Source organism: Ictalurus furcatus, chromosome 29 (genome assembly GCF_023375685.1).
Source record: "Ictalurus furcatus strain D&B chromosome 29, Billie_1.0, whole genome shotgun sequence".
Lineage (NCBI taxonomy): Eukaryota > Metazoa > Chordata > Actinopteri > Siluriformes > Ictaluridae > Ictalurus > Ictalurus furcatus.
The window spans coordinates 8,843,356-8,867,098 of NC_071283.1; the positions used below are offsets into that span (position 1 = coordinate 8,843,356).

Here is a 23,743-nt window from a genome sequence, read left to right on the forward strand (position 1 = left end):
GAAGCTTACTGAAATACTTACCTGTATCTGCATGATTTTATGCGTTGCGCAACTGCCACATGAATAAGCTTAGTTCTTTTTCATATACATCCTGCAGAAGCAAATAAGGTCGGCACTCCTGCAACTTTGAGTAGCCTAATGCAAAATGTATTCAAAATACTATTTTTCCTAAAATAATTCTTGAAGAAGGCCAAAACACCTGAAATTGGATTCAAGACACTTTATACAGTGTTACCACCACTGAAATCACCATTATTATTATTATTATTATTATTATTATTATTATTATTATTATTATGTTACTTTACAATTACAATGTTTAAAAAAACATGGAACATGTGGTAGGTTAGATATAGGAAAAAAATATGATGTATAGTTTACATAAAAATATTACATTCTCATCAAAACATGATTTCACTGCTTATGTTAAACTTAACTTAAACCAGTTTCTAATTACAAGATTGAATTATGTAAAGTGAGCGTGATCAATTCATGTAGTATTAATGTAAAGCTATAACATTATGAAATCTTGTGGGGTTGTTGGCACTGACGGGTATTATAAGTATAGTATTTAAATTAACATGATTAAAATGTGTGTGATAGATTAGCACAGTGGTAATATGGCCGGAGCAAAATGGCAGCAACTTGGGTTTGATCGTCAGCTCAGGTGAGAGTCCAGATTTTGATTTTATTCAGGGCATTTAGAATGTAATGTCAAATCATGGATGTACAAACGGTGTTAATGTAACTCAATTCAATCACATGGAATCGTACGCATTTGAATTAAGTCAATTCAATGTTAATGAATATTATTAGCACATGAATATTATGTGCTATTATTAAGAAATATTATCCTGGTGTCTATTATTAATTTTTTTTAAGAACAGCTTCCTCTTAAAATACAATGAATCTGCACATTTTAACAGTTCAAGTGGAGATGTTATTAATGTTTTGTCACATTAAAGATTCTGTGTCTCATTGCTAGAAATGAAAACCTCTTAACTCTGAAAGTCAGTTTAACAATATTCATCTCTTAAAGGAGAAACAACAATTAATGTGTCATCAGATGACCAAAGGGAATGCTGGGTGATCCATCACGTCAGTTTTAACCTAACTTTGTTATAGACTGGCGTTTGAGGCAAACTTATTTGCATTTGTGAAGCACAAAGTGCATTTGACTTTTAAATAAACTACATAATTCATTTAGTGATACACCAAGTGGACAGCTCAGAGTTTAAAGGGTCAAAAAGATGACGAGGATGTTGAGCAAGGTAAGAAATCTCTCTAAACGGGGGCTTTATTTGGCTTAATGCATTATATATTTGCTATATGATGCACTTCATATAAATTGAAGTACACAGTAAAAGTCTGATTCTTAAGTGGTGAATGCCAAATTGCTTTCTCAGTTGGCTACTTTCCTTTTCTTCATTGAGTGTTATTGTAAATCTAAAGTTGTTATCTTTATATTTAAACAGAAAATGGAGAATTCACAGAGGCCCATGCTTCTATTTTTAGGTAAACTCTCATTTGAAGGGATCAAACTGATTTCAAGTATAGCTAAAACAAACAAACAACAACCAAAAAAAAAAAAAACCCACAAAAATCTAGTGTTATATCATTGCATTACAGTAATAATGATTTAATACCTTTTGTAGATTTTTGTAAAAATACCAATCAAAAGTTATTCCTATTATGTCTCTCCCCAAGCAGACACATAATCAAATGTATAATTTTAGATTGCATGTTTTTGCACAGGATTATGCATTTTCTCATTGCAGTGGATGCTGACCCATGAGGAAGGTAAGACTATACTAAAATACAGAAATAAATACTTACATATATACATATACACACATGTACATATATATACACACCATGGGGTTCAAATATCAGAGACCACAATGAAAATCTGTAAATAAACAGGATTTAGAATTCTGAAATGTTTAAATAAAAGAAAGAAAATGTTCAAGATTTTGAATATATAATATTGACAATTCTGCACTATTTCTAGGTCCCTAATTGTAAAGCACATTTGTGATATTAACCATGTTAACTGCAATGTACAAATGTCTAATCTCTTCTATTGAAGTATGTGTTCATACGACACTCCTATGGATGTGATCTTAAATGGATTATAAGGTATTGCACAAACTTGTGGAGTCCATGCCAGCTCGAGTTCACAGTCATTACAGCAAAAAGGGGACATACTAAACATTAAGAAACTCAGAAATTCATGTAAATATTTCAAAGATTCTACTTTTCACAGAAGTTGTAGTCAGTAATATAATTTTGAATGAAAATTGCAGGATTAAAATGAATAAAAAATAATGCAAAATAGAAACATTTTCCACTGGTGCTCTCAGATATTTGTACCCCACTGTGTATGTGTGTGTGTGTGTGTGTGTGTGTGTGTGTGTGTGTGTGTGTGTGTGTGTGTTTGTGTGTGTGTGTGTGTGTGTGTGTGTGTGTGCACACACTACCGGTTAAAAGTTTGGAGACACTTGACTGAAATGTTTCTCATGATCTTTTGATCTGAAGGTGTATGATTAAATGTTTGAAATCGGTGTGTACCCAAAAATTTAATTCTGCCAACATATTAATTTCTTTCATTAGAAAATGAACATTTTATTTACAAAAAAAAAAAAAACCCCATTCTTTTAAATGGATGATTTGGAGTGAAATATTCAGAAAAGCAGCCAATAAGTGTCCAGCATAGGTGGGAACTCCTTTAATCCTGTTTAAAAAGCAACTCAGGATGATTCCTCATGAAATTGGTTGAGAAAATTCCAAGAATATATTTCTGGAAATTCTAGGCAAAAAGGGTGTCTACTTTGAGGATGCTAAAATATAAAATAATTTTGATTATTTTGGATTTTTTATCACAACATAATTCTCATTTTTCCATTTGTATTATTTGAGAGTTTTGATGACTTTATTATTATTCTAAAATGTGCGTGGGAGGGCAAAGTGAGTGTTGCTAAACTTTTGAGTGGTAGTGTAAATATATAACCTATCTATGTTAGAGATGCACAGATACTAAATTTCTCTGCCGATACTGATAACCGATTATTCAGAGTGATATCAGCCAATACCGATAACTGATACTGATAGTTCTGCCTTTTATGCCTTCTTATGAATTAATAATAATTAATTTAAAAGAATTTTGAAATAAATGCAAATAAAAACTTATTCTCTCCATTTCAACAAGATGTTTGACAGTAACTGGTCTCATAAACAGAAAACATATTACTCAAATTAACATTAACACATGAACTAAATTCTGGGGATTAAATTAAGATTTCTTAATTTATTGAATGTTATTAATTCATATTAACATTGACTAAAGTCTAAAAAACCTCCTGATAGTCTCACATTCACTCACCACAAACAAAAGCATTGCTACTTCATCATTGAACATCAAACTGGTAATATATTATATAAACTTTTTTATATATTAACATTAACTGGATATGTAATATACTAATATACAAATATATTTTTCTGTGCAATATATAGCTACCTTTTTGTCAAGTCATCTTCATTTAAATCTTTCAATGGTGTATTGGCCCTTTAATTCAGCATGAGGGTGAGCAAGCAGCGTGGGGGGACAATAAAATAAATTAGACTCGACGCCAAAACTCACTGCTGCTCACTTTCAGTGTAAAATTTTAGTGGTGCAGAGCTTACAAACTACAGTTTTGTCATCATTCCACACAAGAGACATCTTCTTTACACACAACACGCAATCAATGTGTTTTCCCACATTCTTTTTAATGGCAGGACATAATCGGCTCTGATCACTGGATGTTTTTAAACTGTCGGCCGATAGCCCATAGCATGAAAAATAGCCTAATATCATCTGTGCATCTCTAATATATATATATATATATATATATATATATATATATATATATATATATATATATATATATATATATAAATATATATATATATATATATATATATATATATAATAAACATGTTCTCCCCTTCAGTCAATGTGGCCTTAGGAGGAATAGAAACACAATCTTCTGTATACGATAACTATTACCCCGCTTACTTTGCTATTGATGGCAACAGAGACTCTAACGCTTATCACCACTCATGTACAAACACAAATTTTGAATATAACCCATGGTGGAGGGTGGATTTGTTGGTGGTGTATGAAATTAGCAGTGTAATCGTCACTAACAGAGGGGACTGCTGTTCAGAACGGATAAATGGTGCTGAGATTCACATTGGCAACTCCTTGGTCAACAACGGCAACAATAACCCCAGGTGAAATTTTTAAAAATACATTTTTATAAACAATTTTTAACAATTTTTTAAAAACATTTTTATCAGCATAAAAGAGTGAGAGGTTATTTATAGAGTTTTATTAACAGTTCAAAAAGCTTGCTGCATATAAGACTTTGCAATTTGGTAACAAATATTTGAAAGTATTTACAACTTTAATAAGGCATTACAACATTCCAGTAAAATTGTTCATAATGTAATGTACATAATTATAAAGTATATAAAGTCTTTGTAAAAAGCTGTTTAAGAAATATATTGTGATATATTTTAATGACATCGATTAGTCTTTTAAATAGTCAATCATAAGATTAGTATTGCTGATTTTAAAGTATTTTACACTTTATATTTACGTATAAGAAAATGTACATAAAATATATTTCAGCAGTTCTTTACCTGATTAGCAAGGACATTTTAAGTTTTACAAATTGTGTAATTCCGACATGTAAATTGACAAGGACTGAATTACTACTTACTGACAGTAGTTCTGACTACATGCCAAATCACAGGTTTATATGAATGCACTCGTTGTAACATGTTAGTCCTATAATTAAAACTTATACAAGGACATGGGAGGGAGATAATACCCATAAACAGATTATTTCTCTAATAGGTAAGAATATAGTAGAATACTGCAATATGTCTCTCTCTCTCTCTCTCTCTCTCTCTCTCTCTCTCTCTCTCTCTCTCTGTGTGTGTGTGTGTGTATGTAAGTTATAGTAACTACATAGTAACTTAGCTACATGGTAAATTTTCTCATCTTCCCTCCTGTCAATGGTGAATCCTTCTATGCCTTAGAATGATTAGTGACACAGTGTGAAGCACAGAAGGGTTTACTTAGAAAGGTTTGTTTTTTCTTTCATGAGAAAGCTTTTAAAATGGAGGGTTGCATTTTTCTTATTAACTTCAGGGGAGAGAAAATAGAGAGGGTGATGTGAATGACTGTTTATAGCTGCTATAATGTAACGGATAACAGAAACTAACTTGCCTCACAGGCGTTCTGCAACATTAAACATGACTGTAAACTGAGAAAAAGTATGATGTGTCATTTTTTAATAAAACACACAATTCTTCTGCACACTCTGGTATGAAAATAATCAACTTCAGGGTTGTGACAGGTTTATTAAGCATTATTAACTTTTGATTTAAGATGTAAAACTAACTTATTAAAACTCTCTCTCTGCACATGAGCGATGGAGGAATGAGCGTGGTGTGTGGAGGGCGTGAGACCGGTTTGGCATTTTGCCAAAGTTTTTCGCGAGTTTGCTTTTTTTTGTATTTTTTGCATTTAATTTATTGAATGTTAAGTTATGTGAGTTATCAGTGGTTGGTGAAAGTTGAGAGTGGGTGAGAGTGAGTGGGACGCCAAGATAATAGAAAACATGATATTTTGAAATTTGGTATAGTTGGAAGGATGTTTAAAACACAGAAAGTGCTGAGATCATGTACAGTGAGGGAAAGAAGTATTTGATCCCCTGCTGATTTTGTACGTTTGCCCACTGACAAAGAAATGATCAGTCTATAATTTTAATGGTAGGTTTATTTGAACAGTGAGAGACAGAATAACAACAAGAAAATCCATAAAACATGTCAAAAATGTTATAAATTTTGTTACACATTTGCGCCCATCAGTATGCACGTTCATCCCAACCTGTCTGGATCCAGAGAAGGAAAAAAATGTTCTAGTTCAATACGAGTCCACCATGACTCGTATTGATTAATGACTTTACATTTATCCATGACTTCACATTTATTTTTGTGTAACTGGTGGCTTATGAGTTATCCTGGTTTAAATTCTTGTGTTTTTGGTAGACCTAATTCTACCTGGCACCCAAATTAATTTTCAAATGAAATCCTTTTGTAAGGGCATGCCACCGTTATTAAAAGCATGATTATTATTATTATTATTATTATTATTATTATTATTATTATTATCAAACATTACTATTACGTTCTTGTCCAATACCAGTCACAGAACCAGAATTTGGACCCTGTAGTCGCTGAATTATCCTCTTGTCCGAGCTCGGGAAGAAGTCACAAACACAGAGTTCAGTGCAAACTTCAGTAGAGGGGGTGCTGTGCTGTTTAGTGACTTTGGAGTTTTATCATGTTCTGCTGGAACTGGCAGCCATTACTAAAGTGGTCACGCTATCCAAGACAGCGCTTCCATGTCCAGACTCTGTCCCGGTCGCTCCACTTAGACTGTGCTTTTATTTACTTTTCTACCTACTTCTACTCTCTCATTTTTACACACAACATCTGCACTGATCACGTATGACAACAGAACACTTTTGAACATCGGTAACCACTATACTCCCCTATTTCACGACGTTTTATCCACCAAGTGTCATGAATCGGGAACGGAGGCAGAAACAATTGCAGTTAAGAGCTTTATTGAAGAGGCAGGCAGACAAATCCAAAACTTGAAACAGATGCGTAGTCAAAAACAGGCAGTGGGTCGGGCGATCGGCAAACAGGCATATACAGGGTTAGGCATGAATCGAAGTCGCGGTCACAGAAAACAGGGTAAAAACACGAGACATGAAACATGAAGCTATGACTTGGAACTGGGAGCTCAAAACAATAGCGTGGTCTAAGTAAACTAATCTAACTTTAAACTAACTAAATATATCGGGGTACGTGACATAAACGAACTACTATCGAACTATATTAACTATAATACTCCGTGAGGTGTACAGGGAAGCGAGCCGTATATATCCCGAACATAATCAGCGTTAAGTGCTGGCAGCTGAAAAGAATGAAGACATACCCTCGAACAAGAACCAATGACAGAACAGGGAGGAGACAGAACAGAAACAAAACAAACGCATGTGTCCATAGTAAACACTGTCACATTTGTCAATATTCGTAGAGCGGGCGCTCGCTGAGCACTTGTGCACCTTGCTCGTGCACGCGCGCGTCCTCTGGCTCTCCAAGCACACTGCCTTATGGGGAGATCGTGACACCAACCCACTGTGGCCATCTGACATAGTCAGAGTCCTCCCTGGAGGCGATGGAAAAAGAAGGACAGAGAGAAATGCGCTGGGGTTCACAACAAGCTGAGGAACAAGGCACATAGTCCTTCCCTGCCCAGTATTCTGCTCGCTAATGTCCAGACTTTGAGAACAAGATGGACGATCTCAGAGCCAGGATAAGATTCCAACAGGACGTCAAAGACTGTAACACACTGTGTCTGTCTGAAACATGGTTGACCCGCTTGGTAATGGACCCAGCTGTAACGCCGTCTAATAACTTCTCCATTCTATGGATGGACAGAACAGTGGAGGCCAGTAAATCCAGAGGTCGAAGGGTTTGTTTCATGGTCAACAACAAATGGAACAACCCCAGGAACATTACCACTCTGTCGCGTTCCTGCTCGCCTCACCTGGAACATCTGTCTATGATGTGCCATCCATTCTACCTGCCCTGTGAGCCTGTGATGTCAGTGAGTTTATATCAATGAGTAGCAATTATCTTTGTTAGCATGCTACTTGAGGATACAACATATACTGTCACAATAAGGACTTTCTCAAATCAGAAACCATGGGTGGATAATATGATCCGAGACATGGTGAATGTGCACACAGCCATGAACAGTGCAGGGCTAATGTTGGGGAGCATGAGCGAGTCGAAAGCAGCATGCAATGCTCTCCACTGTGCAGTGAAAGCCGCTAAACTCCGGTACACGGAGAGGCTGCAGTCTCATTTCCAACTCAATGACTTCTGACGCATGTGGCAGAGACTGAGGACAATCAGCGCCTTTGGAGGCAAATCCACCACAGTGGTGAAAGTTGACTGTTCTATGGGTGATGAGCTGAACACTTTCTATGCACATTTCTAGGCTACCTGAGCCAGCACTAGCCTGCTGACTGTTAGCGCTACAGAGAAGCAGTAGATAATAATGTCATCACACAAGACACACAAAACATACAAAAACGGACCGTCCCGTTCCGTTTTGGGCACCAAAACCATCGGGCTGCTGCAGTTACAGTGGGCTGCATATGGCTGCCTACCACCACCCCTGGGGTCATCTTTATGTGGTGCTCTATAAGATTAGTGTGACTGGGCAGAGGCAAGAACATGTCAGAAAACTTCACCTCCAATTTATTACTGTCCATGATTTTGGATGGAAAGAGATGGTCCCAGCAGGAGGATGAGGTGGATTGAGCAACCGTTTTTAGATTCACCTCTGGTCCTAGCTCCTCCCTCTCTGGAACAACTGTCGACAAAGCCACAGGAACTGCCTCCCTTTATGGTTTAAGGAGGTTAAGGTGATACACCTGCTGCACCCCACTTCTATCCATATGCCTTACCTCATAGTCGACATCACCAACCGTCTGTGTGACCTCACATGGCCCTTGCCACTTGGCGAGTAATTTCGAGCTTGACATGGGTAGCAAGATGAGCACTTTATCTCCCGGTGCAAACTCTCATAGCCGAGTACCCCTGTTATGCAGCTGGAATTGACATTCTTGCACCTGTAGCAAATTCTCCTGTGTTATATGACTTAAAGTGTGGAGTTTTACTCTCAGTTCAAAAACGTTGAATTTCATTCTTACTTTTCCTCCCAATTTTCCCAAATGACGTCGGGCATGCCACGAGGCTTCTGCCAGTACAATAACTCGAAGAGAGAAAACCCTGTGGAGGCTTGCAGGACCCTCACACTGCAAATAACAGGTGCTCTAGCTACTTATCCCAATTCCGTGCATTGTTGTGAACGAACTTATGAATCATGTTTTTAACTATTTGATTAAACTGTTTGACCAGCCCATCCATTTGCAGATGATAAATGCTGGTGTGAATCAATTTAATCCCCAGCACATAGTGTTGATGACATGAAAGAGGTGCCCTGTTCAGCTATTGGCCAAATTCCTGCCTCTCAACCATTAGCTTCCTCTCAGCATGAAGGCGAAGTGTTGTTTTGTACGGCATCAACATAGCAGCAAATGACAGCTGTCCTGAGTCAAAACAATGCCCATAGCCATATAAGGTAATTTTTAATTTCATGTTATCACATTGTTTCATATTACACGGTCATTCAAATGTGTGAATGATGGCAGAAGGTAAAATCATGGCATCTGATATTTTATTTTATTCCATGGACATTCAAAAGAATATAGGGAAACATGTAAAACGTGCTCAAAGTGAAACCAGTTTTATTTATATGCATTTATGTGATGTTAATAGTGTGTCTTCAGTGTATTAAAGTCTGCATTCATAGTAACACTGTTTTGAATGCTATTAAGTGTAGGATTTACACTGATAAAGTTCTGATCATTAGCCTCACTGACTAATAGCCTCCTTACACAGCCAATGACTCTTGGTGGAAGACCTACTCTGGGTTGTTGTGAAATAGAGAGAGTGAGAAAAGAGAGACCAAGAGAGAGAGAGAGAGAGAGAGAGAGAGAGAGTATAAAAAATTAACGTTGGGTAAAGTGATTTGGCCTACTACAAACACTTTTAGGAAAAATACTTGTGGCAAAGGGGGTGTGGTCGAACATCAGCTGTGGATGAAGAAAGGAGGTCTGTGTGTGATTAGTTTCTAAAAATTCTCAAACCTGCTTTTCAAGCACTAACAACTATACCAATATCACTGAGATCATTGAGATCATACTTCTTCACCATAGTAATGTTTGATGTGAATACTAACTGAAGCTCTTACCTGTATCTGCATAATTTTATTAATTGTGCTGCTGGCACATGAATTAGCTTAGTTCCTTTCCCAACACATCCTGCAAAAACAAACAAGATACGACACAACTGAGTAGACTAATGCAAAACTTATTCAAAATACTAATTTTCCTAAAAAAGTCTTGAGGATGGATAAAGCCGATGAAATTGGATTCAAGGCACTTTACACAGTGTTACAACACTGAAACAACCACTGCCATTAACATTTAATTATGTATGCTTCAACAGTTAAAATTATATTTTAAAAAATAAATAAATAATAATAGACTGAAAAAAATAATAGACTGAAGTTTAACAGCAGTGAGGATCTCATGAACCCTACCGTGAGGGACAAAATTGTTCAAAAGGTTTGTGTTTATGACATGTATGGTATATATATATATATATATATATATATATATATATATATATATATATATATATATATATATTCGTCATAGATGATATCTGCGAATGTCCAGCCATCAGTGCTTCAGATCCGTTGGACAAAGGAACCAGAGGTGGAAACTGAAACTTAAAAAACGGTAGGAAATATCACTACTACTACTGCAATAATAATAATAATAATAATAATGTCTCATTCATTTATCGCCTAACTGGTTGCTTTACCATTACTATATATTATATATATATATATATATATATATATATATATATATATATATATATATATATATATATATATATATAAAAAGAATGACCACAATATGAATGTGAATGTTGTGTAGAATTAGTAATGTATATTATGTTGTTGTCTAATCTTATTTTTTGAGAACAATTTCCTCTTAAAATGTATTTTAACAGTTCTGATGTGTCTCATAGCGAGAAATGAAAAGCTCAACTCTGAACGTCAATTAAACAATGTTCATCTTTTGAAGGAGAAACAACAATTAATGTATCATCAGATGACCACAAGGAATTCTGGGTGATCCATCACATCAGTTTTAGCATGACATTTTTGCTTTTGCACCACACATACAGAAATACATAATATAGGTATAACTTTTATGCAACATGATTTATGTCTTAAATCAATTTCATTTCATTCTGGTGACATAAATCAATTTATGTCACCAGACATAAATTGATTTATAATCAATTTATGTCTGGTGTACAAATGTGTATAAAACCTAAATGGAAGATTTTTTCTTCATGTTTTTTTTAAAAAAACTTTGTTATAGACTGTCGTTTGAGGCAAACTTATTTGCATTTGTGAAGCACAAAGTGCATTTGACTTTTAAATAAACTACTTATTCATTTAGTGATACACCAAGTGGACAGCTCAGAGTTTCATGGGTCAAAAAGATGACGAGGATGTTGAGCAAGGTAAGAAATCTCTCTAAACGGGGGCTTTATTTGGCTTAATGCATTATATATTTGCTATTTGATGCACTTCATATAAATTGAAGTACACAGTAAAAGTCTGATTCTTAAGTGGTGAATGCCAAATTGCTTTCTCAGTTGACTACTTTCCTTCCCTTCATTGAGTGCTGTTGTAAATCTAAAGTTATCTTTCTATTTGAACAGAAAATGGAGAATTCACAGAGGCCCATGCTTCTATTTTTAGGTAAACTCTCATTTGAAGGATCAAACTGATTTCAAGTATAGTTAAATATATCAAACAAACAAACAAACAAAAAACAACAACCTAGTGTTAGTGTGTTGTAATGATTTAATATCTCTTATTAATTGACACAACAAGTTCAAATGAAAATACCTTTTGTAGATTTTTGTAAAAATACGATCAAAAGTTATTCCTATTACGTCTCTCCCTAAGCAGACACATAATCAAATGTATCATGTTTTTGCACAGGGATATGCATTTTCTCATTGCAGTGGATACCGACCCATCTGGAAGGTAAAACTATACTAAAATACAGAAATATATTATATATATATATATATATATATATATATATACACACACACACACACAGACATGTACACACACACCATGGGGTCCAAATGTCTGAGACCACATTGAAAATCTAGAAATAAACAAGATTTAGAATTCTGAAATGTTTAAAACAAAGAAAGTAAATGTTCAAGATTTTGAATATTTAATATGGACAATTCTGCACTATTTCTAGGTCCCTAATTGTAAAATACATTTGTGATATTGACCATGTTAACTGCATTATACAAATGTCTAATCTCTTCTATTGAAGTATGTGTTCATATGACACTCCTATGGATGTGATCTTAAATGGATTATAAGGTTTTGCTCAAACTTCTGAAGTCCATGCCAGCTCGAGTTCAGAGTGATTACAGCAAAAATGGGACATACTAAATATTAAGAGTCTCAGAAATTCATGTAAATATTTCAAAGATTCTAATTTTCACTGAAGTTGTAGTCAATAATATAATTTCTAATGAAAATTGCTGAATTAAATAAATAAAAAATAATGCAAAATAGAAGCATTTTCCACTATAGATGCATATTTCCATTAGTGCTCAGATATTTGTACCCCATTGCGTGCGTGCGTGTGTGTCTGTGCCACTGTTTATATTATATATATATATATATATATATATATATATATATATATATATATATATATATATATATATATATATATCACTAATAAATTAATATGTTCTCTTTTCTTTTTTCCCTCCAGTCAATGTGGCCTTAGGAGGAATAGCAGTACAATCTTCTACCAGTTACCCTGCTTACTCTGCTATTGATGGCAACAGAGCATCTAACATGAATTCCTACTCATGTACACACACAAATTTTGAATATAACCCATGGTGGAGGGTGGATTTGTTGGCGGTGTATGAAATTAGCAGTGTAATCGTCACTAACAGAGGCGACTGCTGTTCAGAACGGATAAATGGTGCTGAGATTCACATTGGCAACTCCTTGGTCAACAACGGCAACAACAACCCCAGGTGAAATTTAAAAATATATACAAATAGCATAAAAGAGTAAGACTTTGTTTATAGAGTTTTATTAACATTTCAAAAAGCTTCCTGCTTATAAGGTTTTTGCAATTTGGTAACAAATATTTGAAAGTATTTACAACTTTAATAAGGCCTTACAACATTCCAGTAAAATTGTTCATAATGTAATGTACATAATTATAAAGCATATAAAGTCTTTTTAAAAATCTGTTTAAGAAATATATTGTGAAATATTTTGAATGACATCACTTAGTCTTTTAAATAGTCACCCATAAGATTAGTATTGCTGATTTTAAAGTACTGTACACTTTATTTTACTGAAGTATAACTCAAACATTTAAATTGAAACTTATTACAGAAAATATACATAAAATATATTACTGCAGTTCTTTACCTGATTAGCAAGGACATTTTAAAGTGTACAAATTGTGTAATTCTGACATGTAAATTGACAAGGAGTGAATTGTACTAATTTATACCACAGTGCTGTTGAATTCTCAAATCTGAATGGTCAGAAGGTGTAGATTAATTTTCTGTAACAGCAGTACTGACAGTAGTTCTGGCTACATGCCAAATCACAGGTTTATATGAATGCACTCATTGTAACACATTAGTCCTATTATTTAAACTTATACAAGGATGATACCCATAGACAGATTATTTCTGTAATAGATGGGAATGTAGTTGAAAACTGCAATATGTCTCTCTCTCTCTCTCTCTCTCTCTCTCTCTCTCTCTCTATCTCTCTATCTCTCTCTTTCTCTATGTGTGTGTGTGTGTGTGTGTGTGTGTGTGTGTGTACTTTATAGTAACCACATAGTGAAAAAGTCTATAGAATTGAGGGCTGCATTTTACTTCAGGGTGAGAACAGATTTATTAAACATTATTAACCTTGGATTTTATATATAAAACTAACTTAAACATTTCCTCTCATTTATCTCTCTCTCTCTCTCTCTCTCTCTCTCTCTCTCTCTCTCTGCAGATGTGTCGTTATCTCTAGCATCCCTGCTGGTGCCTCTGCAAATTACGCCTGCAAGATGAGGGGTCGTTATGTGAACATCATCATTCCCAATGTTATCCAGGCTCTCACGCTCTGTGAAGTGGAAGTCTATGGGGTTCCAGGTTACACTTTTATATCCAGTTCACAATTTCATATAAATTTAAAGTCAAATTAAGTTTTACAACAACTGCTAAATATCAACACTGCTAATTTTTTAGTGCATAGTAAGAGGGCATTTCTGAGACTGAAGTTTAACAGCAGTGAGGATCTCATGAACCCTACCGTGAGGGACAAAATTCTTCAAAAGGTTTGTGTTTATGACATGTATGGTATATATATAATATATATATATATATATATATATATATATATATATATATATATATATATATATATATATATATATATTCGTCATAGATGATATCTGCGAATGTCCAGCCATCAGTGCTTCAGATCCGTTGGACAAAGGAACCAGAGGTGGAAACTGAAACTTAAAAAACGGTAGGAAATATCACTAATACTACTGCAATAATAATAATAATAATAATAATAATAATAATAATAATAATAATAATTCAACTACTTCTACTGCTAATACTAATAGTAATATAGTCATAAGCGGCAATCTGTGGGGTCCAAACACTCCTTGCATATAGCACCCCCAATGGCCAGTTCTTGTCAAGATTCATAGAACAATAAAGAGACCATATGTGAACATACTTACACATATCACATTTTTGTGAAGATAGCCCAATGCTAGTTGTGTAACCTACCTGCCGAAAGCCAACTGGCAGAAGGCAGACATTTTTTTTAGCAGAAAACGCACACCAAATTCAGCTCGATTGGAATTTTGGTTCCTGAGAAACAGCTATTTGAACTTAAAGCTGACCCCTATGAACATGAACAGCACCCCCCAGGTAGCCAATTTGAGTGAGATTGCATCAGATACTTGGAGGTCCTTCCCTGAACTTTCATTTCAAGTTTTGTCACAATAGCTAAATGGGAACCTTTTCAATAATCTGCTGATATCTGATTGGCCAATGACAGGCATGTTTTTTTCAGTAATTAAGTCATCAGGAGAATCCATTACAGATTAGCACATACATGTACCGTACCAAGTTTCAGCTTGGTCAGACTTACAGTTCCTCATAAACAGCTATTTGATCTTAGCTCTGCTCCCTTTGTATGACCAAACTTGGCACATTGCAAAAAATGCTAAACTAACATTTGCCAACTAGTCCTAGGATGTTTGGCCTAACTTCAGAAATTTGGTGACAATCCTTAATAATTAATTTTGGTGTGATGCTCAATAATTATCAAAAACATATTGACATTTGTAAACAGCAACATCTCACTTCCCTGAGTAATGGGAGGGAGTACTACAACCCCAATTCCAAAAAAGTTGGGACGTTGTGAAAAATGTAAATAAAAACAGAATGCAATGATTTGCAAATCTCATAAACCCATATGTTATTCACAATAGAACATAGAAAACACATCAAATGTGTAAACTGACGAAATGTAACATTTAAAGGAAGAAATAAGGTAATTTCAAATTCGATGGGCGCAACACGTCTCAAAAAAATTGGGATGGGACAACAAAAGGCTGGAACAATGCCTACTAAAGCTCTAAACTAAAGTTTCTTACTAAAAAGAAACAGCTAGAGGAACATTGTGCAACTAATTACGTTAACTGGCAACAGGTCAGTAACATGATTGGGTATAAAAAGAGTATCTTAGAGAGGCAGAGTTTTTCAGAAGTAAAGATTGGCCTCTGTACACAAATCTGCGAAAATCTACATCTACAATTTGTGGAACAATTTCAGAATAATGTTCCTCAATGTAAAATTGTGAAGGCTATGAATATCTCATCATCTACAGCACATTATATCATGAAAAAATTCCGAGAATCTGGAGAAATCTGTGGCCCAAGTCTCTTTCCATAAATGTTAAATAAACACCTTAAAGATAGCTTCAACATAGCGACGACTAAAAGTTTTTATTAAAGAATTACAACACAAATCTGTTATTATTAGACTTTGATTATGTGGAGTGTTTGCCATACAAGTCTCTGTGAATGATTTGCTATTATAGAAAGGATAAAATATTACAATGAGTACATTAATATAAACTTGAGATATGAATTGCAGTCTTCAGACCTGCTGACCAGATTCCAGAGTTCAACAGCAGTGTGATATAATTTATATACACTAAAATCTCTCTTGATAGTTTCATGAAATTTGCAGTACATCAGTTTACGGTTACTTATTTATTAATTCATTGATTTATTTATTTTACCTGAGTGATATGACAGTCAAGACTTTTGTCATTCTTACTTACAGGTGGCAGAAATATGTCTTGAAGAAGAAGAAGAAGAAGAAGAAGAAGAAGAAGAAGAGGTGGTCAAAGAACAAAAACAAAAAAAATACATAAAATGTGTGAGGTTTGGGTGTAGCACTTAGAACTACTAGGTAACTGATGTTATATATTTATGAATTAGAAGTACTAGAAGTTTTTTAGTTTGTTTGTTTGGGAAATGTATCTATGAAAATGATTACTACAGGGTTTGTACAAGGTGCTGGAAGTGCTTGAATTTGGCATTTGGAAATTTAAGTACTGCAAAGCCTTGAAAATAGCCATTTTTTTCTAACAGTGCTTAAAAAGTGCTTGAATGATAAAAAGTCAATAGATAAAAAAATAACTAAATCACTTAAAAGGGTTTATTTTCAGAAAGAACACGAATACAATGCTTTCACTCAAAATATGACTCCCTGCTGCAGCCCCTCCTCCTCCCGCTGGTCACTCATTCATTTTAACAGGGACAGCTTCGGTCCACTTCTCAGACCTCTTTAGCAACTTTTTTCAAAAAAAGCACCTAGCGATATATCTAGCGACTTTTTGAACAAACCTTAGCTACTTTCCGTAGAAAAGAATGGCCAGTACTGCCCGGCAAGTGTGAGGTCCTGCTTTCTGAAACAGAAAAATTATGTAAATGAGAACAGCTTTATTGGGAATTCGGCTGTATTAAAATTCAGCATGTGAGCACAGAGAGTAGGATATTTTATAACGGGCTGATACTAGGCAGAGTGAAAATACAATGCAATGATGTAATAAATATGCTAATTAGTGCATGACATCATCTAGCATTGTTTGGACACAGTGCTCCTGTCACTCACTTGGAGTATTTTGACATTATGGTGAAAATGAAGCAATGACTGGGAAATACAAATTTAGTCCATCACGGCTGGGAAAAGGACCTATATAAAAATTGGTTGTTTTAAAAAAATATTATTATTATTAATTTTTTTTTTGGAAATGAAGGATATGTTTGAATGACATCTCTTGTATAGTCCTTGAAAGTCCTGGATTTCATTGAAGCATCTGTACGGACCCTGTTACTATGTACTATATGATTGATTGATGTATTAAACATGCCCTCTTGATTTATGGGTTTAGCATAGTTATACCTCGGTTTGAGTTTAAAATAATAGCTAGATTTTCTGATAGAATAATGCTAGTTAATTTCTCTCAGAAATATTATTGAGTAGATACAGTATATTCAGTCGCCTTTCTGTGAAAGTGAGAATTTCTAGGTTAACATAAAAGAAAATAAAACACTCAAATTATCCCGGTTGTAAGAACTGCTCATTCATCTGTACACCTTTACAGTTTTCATTGCAGATATATCATGAGCTTTATTGAACAATACTCAGAATCTTTGTCACCTCCCAGCCAATCAGTCATCACACTCATGATGAATTTTTGTATAGTTGGAAGCATGTTTACAACACAGAAAGTGCTGAGATCATGTAAGAATGAGGTTTTACTTAATGGAATAAATGTGTTCACTTTAAACTTTGTTTTTTCCCTTAAACACTTACCTGCTTGAGAATTTGCAAAGTTTGTAGAATGATGATTCTCAGTACAGCACATTACCAATAAATACTGGGCTTATTTATTTATTTATTTATTTATTTATTTGAGATGGTTATGGGATTTTCTATTTTATTTAATATATGAATATTTTAAAAATAATAATTTTACATGATTTTACACTTTATCTTATTTGGCTCATCCTTCTTCATTCCCTTAAATCAACATTTCCCATTGTTAGTATCAGAATCTTATTTAACATGCAACATATTCAATAATCTGCAACTAAGACTCAATAAAGAAATTCTCATTACACAGATTGTCCAGAATGTTTCTGAAACACTTCAGCTATTGATTAGCCATAGAGTCCTGGGAGGACATTGTAGCAGTCTCTGAGGATTTCTTCTTATCACACCACTGTAAAAGAAAAAAAAAAAAAACACTAAATACTGGCTTCTTCTTCTTTTCATTTGATTGTCAGTGCTCAACTCAAACCAACAGCAGAATTATTACAAATATCAGGACTGATTGTGTCTGAAATCAACCACTGATTATATCCCACTTGTTTGTTTCTAGATTGTATGATTTATTTAGCCAAATCTAAACTCACCTCTCTATTCTTATAACTGAATACTCAGGATAATTAAATTTCACTCTGATTTCCATCCACCCATACATCAATTTTCTATATCGCCTATCCTATTGGGTCGCAGAAAACCTTGAGCCTATCCCAGGGAGCATGGGGCACAGGGCAGGGTACACCCTGGACAGGGTACCAATCCATCACGAGGCACACTCACATACACATTTACACACCCATTCATACACTACTGACACTTTGGACATGCCAATCAGCCTTCATGCATGTCCTTGGACTGGGGGAGCAGCACAGGGAGAACATGCAAACTCTGCGCACATAGGTTCGTGGTGGGAATCAAACCCTTAACCCTGGAGTTGGGAGGCGAACATGCTAACCACTAAGCCACCGTACACCCCACTCTGGTTTCTATAATTTAATAAAAATGTGACACACAGAATATCAGAATGCACTATTAAATCAATAGTGGGTGACTGTGTTTTCTTCATAGTGTATATGCACTGTGAATGACTTCTTATGTAAAAACATAAACGTAACTGACATGCTGCTTTATTAAATCATAGCAACTTGAGCACCTGCCTAGCCCAACTCTGAATATGAGGAACTTTCCTACACAAATATTGATATAACTAATTGTCTGCACTTATATAGTGCTTTTTTAACCTTAGCAGTTCTATATTGCCATCTCACTGTTTGACAGATAAAAATATATCAATGATACTTTAGAATTAGATAAATTAAGTTCCTGCAAGATATGAATTGAACTATTCATTTATAACTCAAAAAATACATTAATGGCTTTTGTAATGACCACTGTGTATCCCATGTAGCACACAGACCCTAATGCGTTTGATGTCATGTACTATGTTTCAATATTATTATTATTATTATTATTATTATTATTATTATTATTATTAATAATAATACTAATAATACTAATAATAATAATAATTATGATGATGATGGTGATAACAACAACAACAACAACAACAACAATAATAATAATAATAATAATAATAATTATTATTATTATTATTATTATTATTGTTGTTGTTGTTGTTGTCAAAAAATCACTTCATTGGACAGGAATGTGATGTAAAAACAGACTTAAAAACATTGAGTCATTTAATATAGGTCAACTGTTCTCTATTATACAAGTAGCGTGTGTGTGTTCTATTTCACTTTCTTTTCAGGGATAAACATATTGGAGGATATTTTGTTGATCTGGCACAAATTAAAAGGAACTAACTTACATTAAAAAATTAAATTACATTAAGAAAGAGGAACCTTTGGGTACTAAGGTTATAAGTTATAAACTTATAACCAAGGGAACATTTAGTGTGTGTATGTGTGCGTGTGTGTGTGCGTGTGTGTGTGTGTGTGTGTGTGTGTGTGTGTGTGTGTGTGTGTGTGTGTGTGTGTGTGTGTGTGTGTGTGTGTGTGTGTGTGTGAGAGAGAGAGAGAGAGAGAGAGAGAGAGAGAGAGAGAGAAAATGAAAATTGGCATGTGGTCTGCGCCTCTATAGCACTGTTCTTCTACAGTAAGTGCTGAGGGCGAGACCTGAATGTCGGGCTGCCTGATTGATTAATTTCAACTATAACTATTAACTGGAGGGGGGTCGGGTGGAGGTGGGGGTGCAGTTAACATTTGGCTAGTGCATAAATTACACCTAATACGTCTAGGTCACTAGTTAATATTAGCTGTAATTTAATTTAAAAAAAGATAACCTAGTATGTTTATTAGAAACCAACCAAAATCACTTGAAGAGTGAGACATGTAAAAGAACCTGAGGTTACAAAGGAACCCAGGGTAACTTCTAAGCAAACAAAGGCCTCTCTCACATTGGCTAATGTTAATGTTCATGAGTTCCCCATGAACTCATGAACAACTGAACACTGAGAACACTGAACAACAATGGTGTGAATTACAGTGGTGCAAGGAGAAAGCCACTGCTCTCCAAAAAGAACATTGCTGCCCATCTGCAGTTTGCTAATGATTACGTGGAAAAGTCTGTTGGAAAAATGTTTTGTGTATGGAAAAATATAACCTTTTGGTTTAAATAAGAAGTGTTATGTTTGGAGAAAGCAAACACTACATTCCAGCATAAAAACCTTACTTATAAGAAACTTGCAATAATTGATGGAACAATGCATTCTGAATTATAACAGTGAAGTCTAAAGGAAAATTTCAGAACATCTGTCTGTGAACTGAATCTCAAGAGAAAGTGAGTCATGCAGCAGGCCAACAACCCTAAGCACACAAGCGTCTACCAAAGAATGGTTAAAGAAGAATAAAATTCATGTTTTGGAATTGCCAAGTCAATGTTCTGACCTTAATCCAATAGAAATGTTGTGGAAGGACCTCAAGCAAGCAATTCATGTGTGGAAAATCACCAACATCCCAGAGTTGAAGCTGGTCTGTACTGAGGGACGGGCTAAAATTCTTACAAGCCGATGTGCAGGACTGATCAACAGTAAAAACAGTTAAAATGTTTAATTGTGGTTATTGCTGACCAAGGGGTCACACCATATGCTGAAATCAAAGGTTCACATAGGATCACATAGTAGAAAGAAAACATTCCAAACACCATTATACCACCAGCAGCAGCCTGGACTGTTGACACAAGGCAGATTCATGCTGCTGATGCCAATGTCTGACCCTATCATCTACAGGCCACAACAGAAATCAAGATTCATCAAATCCAGTTCCAGTGAGTCCACGCCCACTCTAGCCTTAGATTCCTGTTCTTGGCTCACAGACAGGAGTGGAACCTAATATGGATGTAGCTTAGCCACCTCATTTGATTTGACGTATTGTATGTTGCAAGAGGGTTTTCTGCTCACCACACTTGTAAAGAATTATTGTAATTGTAGCCTTTCTGTCAGCTCGAACCAGTCTGGCCATTCTCCTCTGACCTCTCTCATCAAAAGGTGTTTGTTTTTCTCCACCATTCTGTGTAAACTCAAGAGATTGCTGTCTGTGAAAATCCCAGACCAGCCTCTAAAATTCTCAAACCAGCTCGTCTGGCACCAACATTCATACCATCATCACTGAGATTCTGATGTTTGATGTGAATATTAACTGAAGCGTACTGAAATACTTACCTGTATCTGCATGATTTTATGCATTGCGCAGCTGCCACATGAATTAGCTTAATTCTTTTTCAAATACATCCTGCAGAAGCAAATAAGATCATCACTCCTGGAACTTTGAGTAGCCTAATGCAAAATGTATTCAAAGTACTATTTTTCCTAAACAATTCTTGAAGAAGGCCAAAACACCTGAAATTGGATTCAAGACACTTTATACAGTGTTACCACCACTGAAATCACCATTTAATTACATATGCTTCAACAGTTAAAATATATCCAAATAAATAAATAAATAAATAAATAAATAAATAAATAAAAATAATAATAACAATAATAATAATAATAATAATAATAATAATAATAATAATAATAATAATAATGTGTAATTTATATACCTCTTTTACTAATAACCAATGTCGCTTTACAATTACAATGTTTCAACAAAACATGGAACATGTGGTAGTTTAGATTTAAGAAAAAATATGATGTATAGTTTACAGAGAAATATTAAATTTCTCATCAAAACACAATTTCACTGCTTATGCTAAACTTTATTTACAAAAGTTTCTATTTACAAGATTGAATTATATAAAGTGATCGTGATCAATACATGTAGTATTAATGTAAACCAATTACCTTATGAAATCTTGTGGGGATTTTGTCACTGACAGGTACTATAACTATAGTATTTAAATTAACTTGATTCAAATGTGTTTGATAGAATAGCACAATGTTTTAATAAATTCAATGCTAATGAATTTTTTTAGCACATGAATATTATGTGCTATTATTAATGAATATTATCCTGGTGTCTAATATAACTTTTTGAGAACGGTTTCATATTAAAATACAATGAATCTGCACATTTTAACTTTTTGCTTTTGCGTCACACATTTGTTCAACAGTTTTTATGAATCAGACATTAATTGATTCATAAATCACTTATCACCCTGGATAAAACCTATACCTATATTATATTTTTAGATATTTATATATATAAAATCCTCAAATGGAAGGTGGAGGAGCACAAGGTCGCTAACATCCACCAGCTCCGTGATGTCGTCATGGAGGAGTGGAAGAGGACTCCTGTGGCAACCTGTGAAGCTCTGGTGAACTCCATACCCAAGAAGGTTAAGGCAGTGCTGGAAAATAATGGTGGCCACACAAAATATTGACACTTTAGGCCCAATTTGGACATTTTCACTTAGGGGTGTACTCACTTTTGTTGCCAGCGGTTTAGACATTAATGGCTGTGTGTTGAGTTATTTTGAGAGGACAGCAAATCTACACTGTTATACAAGCTGTACACTCACTACTTTACATTGTAACAAAGTGTCATTTCTTCACTGTTGTCACATAAAAAGATATAATCAAATATTTGCAAAAATGTGAGGGGTGTACTCACTTTTGTGAGATACTGTATGTACCCCAAGTTTGGTCAAAATATCTCATTCCGTTCAAGAGTGATTTGAGTAAAAGTGGCCACGCCCACTTCAAACTTTTTGAAGTGCCCTTGTGAGGGTAAATCAAAACTTGATTTGGATAAGTGGTCCAAAGACCTGTCCTGCAATAAGATTATTACAGTTGACCAAAAACCCAGTACTTGTTCGCAAAACTAAGATTTTTAAATAATCTCAAATATTTAAAGAATGATTTGATTGATAGCAGTGGTCCTAGAGGCAAAGTTGTTCCAAATGCTTAATAATAATAATAATAATAATAATAATAATAATACAACTACTGTAACAGACTCACACTGGGAGATGGGTTAGAATGCATGTTGCAGAAGCTTTTATTAAACTCATACAAAACGCAAGGCTCAGTCTTGGTCAATGAAACAGGCAGGGTTCAGTAATGGGTAAAGAGTCCTACTGGCAAACAAGACAGAAAGGTAATCCAAAAACATAAATCCAGAAACACAGGTAGATGGTCATAACAGGAAGCAAAATGAGAATAATCATAGAAACGCTTGGTAAGGCAGGTTAACTGGCAAAACTTTGCAGTGAGTCTCATGAAGTACGTAAACCTACACATCGGAAGTGGCTGTGGAGGGATTGAAGTGGACTCAATATTCGGTGTCCCCTCTGGTGTTGGGATGAGTGGGTCTCTGAATGTGGCTTTACCACTACTTCTACTGCTAATAATAACTGTAATATAGCCGCAATCTGCAGGGTCCAAACACTCCTTGCATTTAGCACCTCCACTGGCCAGTTCTTATCAAGATACATAGAACAATAAAGAGACCATACGTGAGCATGCTTACACATATCACATTTTGTGACGATAGCT

General features: G+C 34.8%; 1 protein-coding gene across 1 annotated transcript in view; it reads left to right on the plus strand.

The window, feature by feature from the left end:
• Positions 1-23,743, plus strand: part of LOC128604027 (uncharacterized) — a 33,611-nt gene that overhangs the window by 199 nt on the left and 9,669 nt on the right. The window contains exons 2-9 of the mRNA XM_053618798.1: positions 604-667; positions 1,040-1,271; positions 1,476-1,515; positions 1,756-1,800; positions 3,996-4,278; positions 13,874-14,013; positions 14,110-14,198; positions 14,309-14,383. Of these exons, the coding sequence (XP_053474773.1) occupies positions 1,251-1,271; positions 1,476-1,515; positions 1,756-1,800; positions 3,996-4,278; positions 13,874-14,013; positions 14,110-14,198; positions 14,309-14,383 (693 nt within the window). The 5' untranslated portion in view covers positions 604-667; positions 1,040-1,250. The remainder of the gene's footprint in view (positions 1-603; positions 668-1,039; positions 1,272-1,475; positions 1,516-1,755; positions 1,801-3,995; positions 4,279-13,873; positions 14,014-14,109; positions 14,199-14,308; positions 14,384-23,743) is intronic.